Source organism: Anoplophora glabripennis, unplaced genomic scaffold (assembly GCF_000390285.2).
Source record: "Anoplophora glabripennis isolate ALB-LARVAE unplaced genomic scaffold, Agla_2.0 scaffold545, whole genome shotgun sequence".
Taxonomy (NCBI): domain Eukaryota; kingdom Metazoa; phylum Arthropoda; class Insecta; order Coleoptera; family Cerambycidae; genus Anoplophora; species Anoplophora glabripennis.
Window position 1 is genome coordinate 44,900 of NW_019416638.1, and position 3,001 is coordinate 47,900.

Below are 3,001 nucleotides of genomic sequence, written 5' to 3' on the forward strand. Positions count from 1 at the left end.
CATGAAAGCTACTCTAAATTAAAAATGGTCGGGTCACGACCTCAGTGATTTGGCATGGAATACCCCATATGTAACCAATAAAGTAAAACCGAAATTTTTGAAATAATTCTACAAGTTTACATACTTATTCGATTACCATTTTTAGAAAGAAGTTATTTTGAGGAAGTTTTTTTAGTTTTTACATTAGCATACATTATTTCCAATTAATAACATTACATTATATATCTAGCCATTCACTAAATGTTAATTGAGAACAAATTACGATAACACTATTAAATTCCGTTAAACAAATAAAAAGTAAAGAGTAACGGTAGTAGAGAGGGTGGAATTTCACCTGAGGCAGACAACCTTGAAATTTGAAGAAGATTCAACCTTGTTAACAAGTTACTTCACATGACTTTTTTTGTAGTTATGTCACAGTACTGGAAAATAAATTTGGTATAAATTGGGGGACAACTAATGTTTACAACCATATCGACATTAAATTTCCTTCTAAACATATCACAATAATGAAGATCGCCGTAAGTACCTAGTTAGATAATTACCAATATTAAAAATATAGTAGGTATGACATCTAAAAAAATTGTACGCAATAATATCGTATAGTCAGAAAATTTGATATTTACATAGCTACAGTTTTAATACGTTCTTTAAAAATATGTAATTATTAATAATCATTTTCATCTGATCATGGATCATTTTGCTTATATTTCTTAAGCAATTAATTCTAAATTCAAGATGAGTTTATTATCTCCAATATTTCTCTAATCCGTATTTTAAGTATTAGGACTCGAAAACTATAATCGTATTAATTTGAGTATTAGTTTTTGTCATTTGAATATAATATCTTTCAAATTAAAGAAAGTTTTGAAAGTATTTGAATTAATCGAATTTTGATCACTTGTTTTGATCCTCTTTACCTTAAAGAATAGTAGGACAAAAGCCGATAAAAATGTATCAGCTGTTTTATTTAAATTAAAATTTAGAGGATCATGATCTAAAACCCACATAAGAAATATTAAAAAATGTGTCAAACAAAACTATGCACCTATTACCAATCGACATGTCAAATTTTAAAGTTAAACGTTCTAATTTTATGTTCGCAGCTCGACTGCTGGCGATATTACGTTCAAATCTCAGAAGTCTTCAAAACTAGTTATAATAAGTAATATTTTTATGATTTTATATTCAAATATATAGTAATAGTACATAATTCTGATACGACGTTTCGATATGTTACAGATTATAGCTTTCGCCTTTTTGGCAAGCGCCTCTGCTGCCTCCCTTACTGGAACAGAACCAGTACCAATTTTAAGACAAGAAGCTGATGTAGGCGTTGATGGTGGCTACCACTTTTCTTACGAAACTGGAAATGGAATAACAGCAGAAGAACTCGGTGTTCTTAAAAATACTGGAGTTCCAGATGTTGAAGCTGAAGAAGTTGCTGGATCCGTCTCTTACACAGCTCCAGATGGAACCCCAATCAAACTCTCTTATGTCGCCAATGAATTTGGGTTCCAACCCAGCGGTGATCATCTTCCAGTAGCCCCAGTTGACGACAATACTCCTCCACCAATTCCACCAGCAATTCAGCGTGCTTTGGAATATATTGCCGCTCACCCTGAAAAATTACCAGCTTAATTTGCTAACAATTGTTATGAGCTGATTTGTTATTTGTTGTGTTTAAAAGTATTATGTAATATATTATGCAATAGAATCAGCAAGACTCACTCAAACCTTTCACAATTATTTTTCAGTTTTTATAAGCATGCACTATTAAAAATTTCGAATTCCAGATTATATGAAGGCAAATAATCAATAATAGTTATTTATGGTACTAGTGTGTTACGGTATATATGTCACGCTAGGAAATATTTAGCTAATTTTCTCAAGTGACTTATATGACGTAACATACGAGTGCCATACAAAATTGTATCCATCACTTTCATAGAATTTCGTTTTAATAATAAACAAAAGTAACTTAAAATTTCAAGTTGTCAATGTGAAAAAAAGTAATTTAACGAAATGAATGTATTTTTAAATATTACAAAGGATGCGAGTGTCAACCTAAATTGTGTCTGTAACCAAGGGTTTCATAACTCACTAGTGACTTATAACTTATAACTCACTAGTGAGTTATAGGCCACATTATTCCTTTAAAACCAAAGAAATTACAGTATCATTATATACAAGTATTGTATAAAATATATTATTATAACAAGACCAGCAATCTCTTGAACACTACCCGCCCTCATATACAAATAATTATTTATTGGATTATATAGGGTGTTTTCTAAAGAATTAACACAAATGGTATCGGTTAATTTACAACTAGAACATGTTTTGCATAAAAATGGTTTATATTAAAAGTCACTCTCCCACTTTTTTGCTTTAAAACTAACCATTTATTAACAAAAATAATTAGTAATGTTTGTATCTAGAACGCAAAATGGTACTTTTTCGTACAATAATGGAAGGAACGACCTAATAAACAATAAAAATTTGTTGCTTGAAAAAGTAGTGTCAGAATTATATATTCTAATTCATATTCTAAGAGTGTTTAATTTAAAATGAGTTCGGAAAGTAAACATGAGCATTTACCAGGGAAAGTATTAGAAGCGACACAAAGTGCTGTTTCATAATTAATCCCCAAAAAATCGTCGAGACAGTACGATATGGCCTACAACCAACGAATTCAAAGGATGGTGTAATTCCAAGAAAATTGAAAAAGTATCCGAAGCGGTATTACATAAAAACATATAAACATAAAATTAATAAAATTAAACCTTCTACGTTATGGTCAGTATATTCCATCTTAAAGTGTACAGTGCATGCCAAAAACAATGTACAAATCAAAACTAATACCACATTTTAAAATCAAATCAGTTGGATACGACCTAAAGAGTCTAGAATTCTAACGAAAGAGGAAGTGAGAGATTTTTATAAGAAGCACCTGATAATAGATTTATTCTAGAAAGGGTAATTCAAATGAATATAAATC

General features: G+C 30.2%; 1 protein-coding gene across 1 annotated transcript; it reads left to right on the forward strand.

Annotated features, from left to right (window-relative positions):
• Positions 1–439: 439 nt before the first annotated feature.
• LOC108911189 (endocuticle structural glycoprotein SgAbd-8-like) lies at positions 440–1,717 on the forward strand. Its single transcript, XM_018716056.1, has 2 exons — positions 440–521; positions 1,243–1,717. The coding sequence occupies exons 1-2, from the start codon at positions 510–512 to the stop codon at positions 1,639–1,641; spliced, it is 411 nt and encodes a 136-aa protein (XP_018571572.1). The 5' UTR covers positions 440–509; the 3' UTR covers positions 1,642–1,717.
• Positions 1,718–3,001: the final 1,284 nt, after the last annotated feature.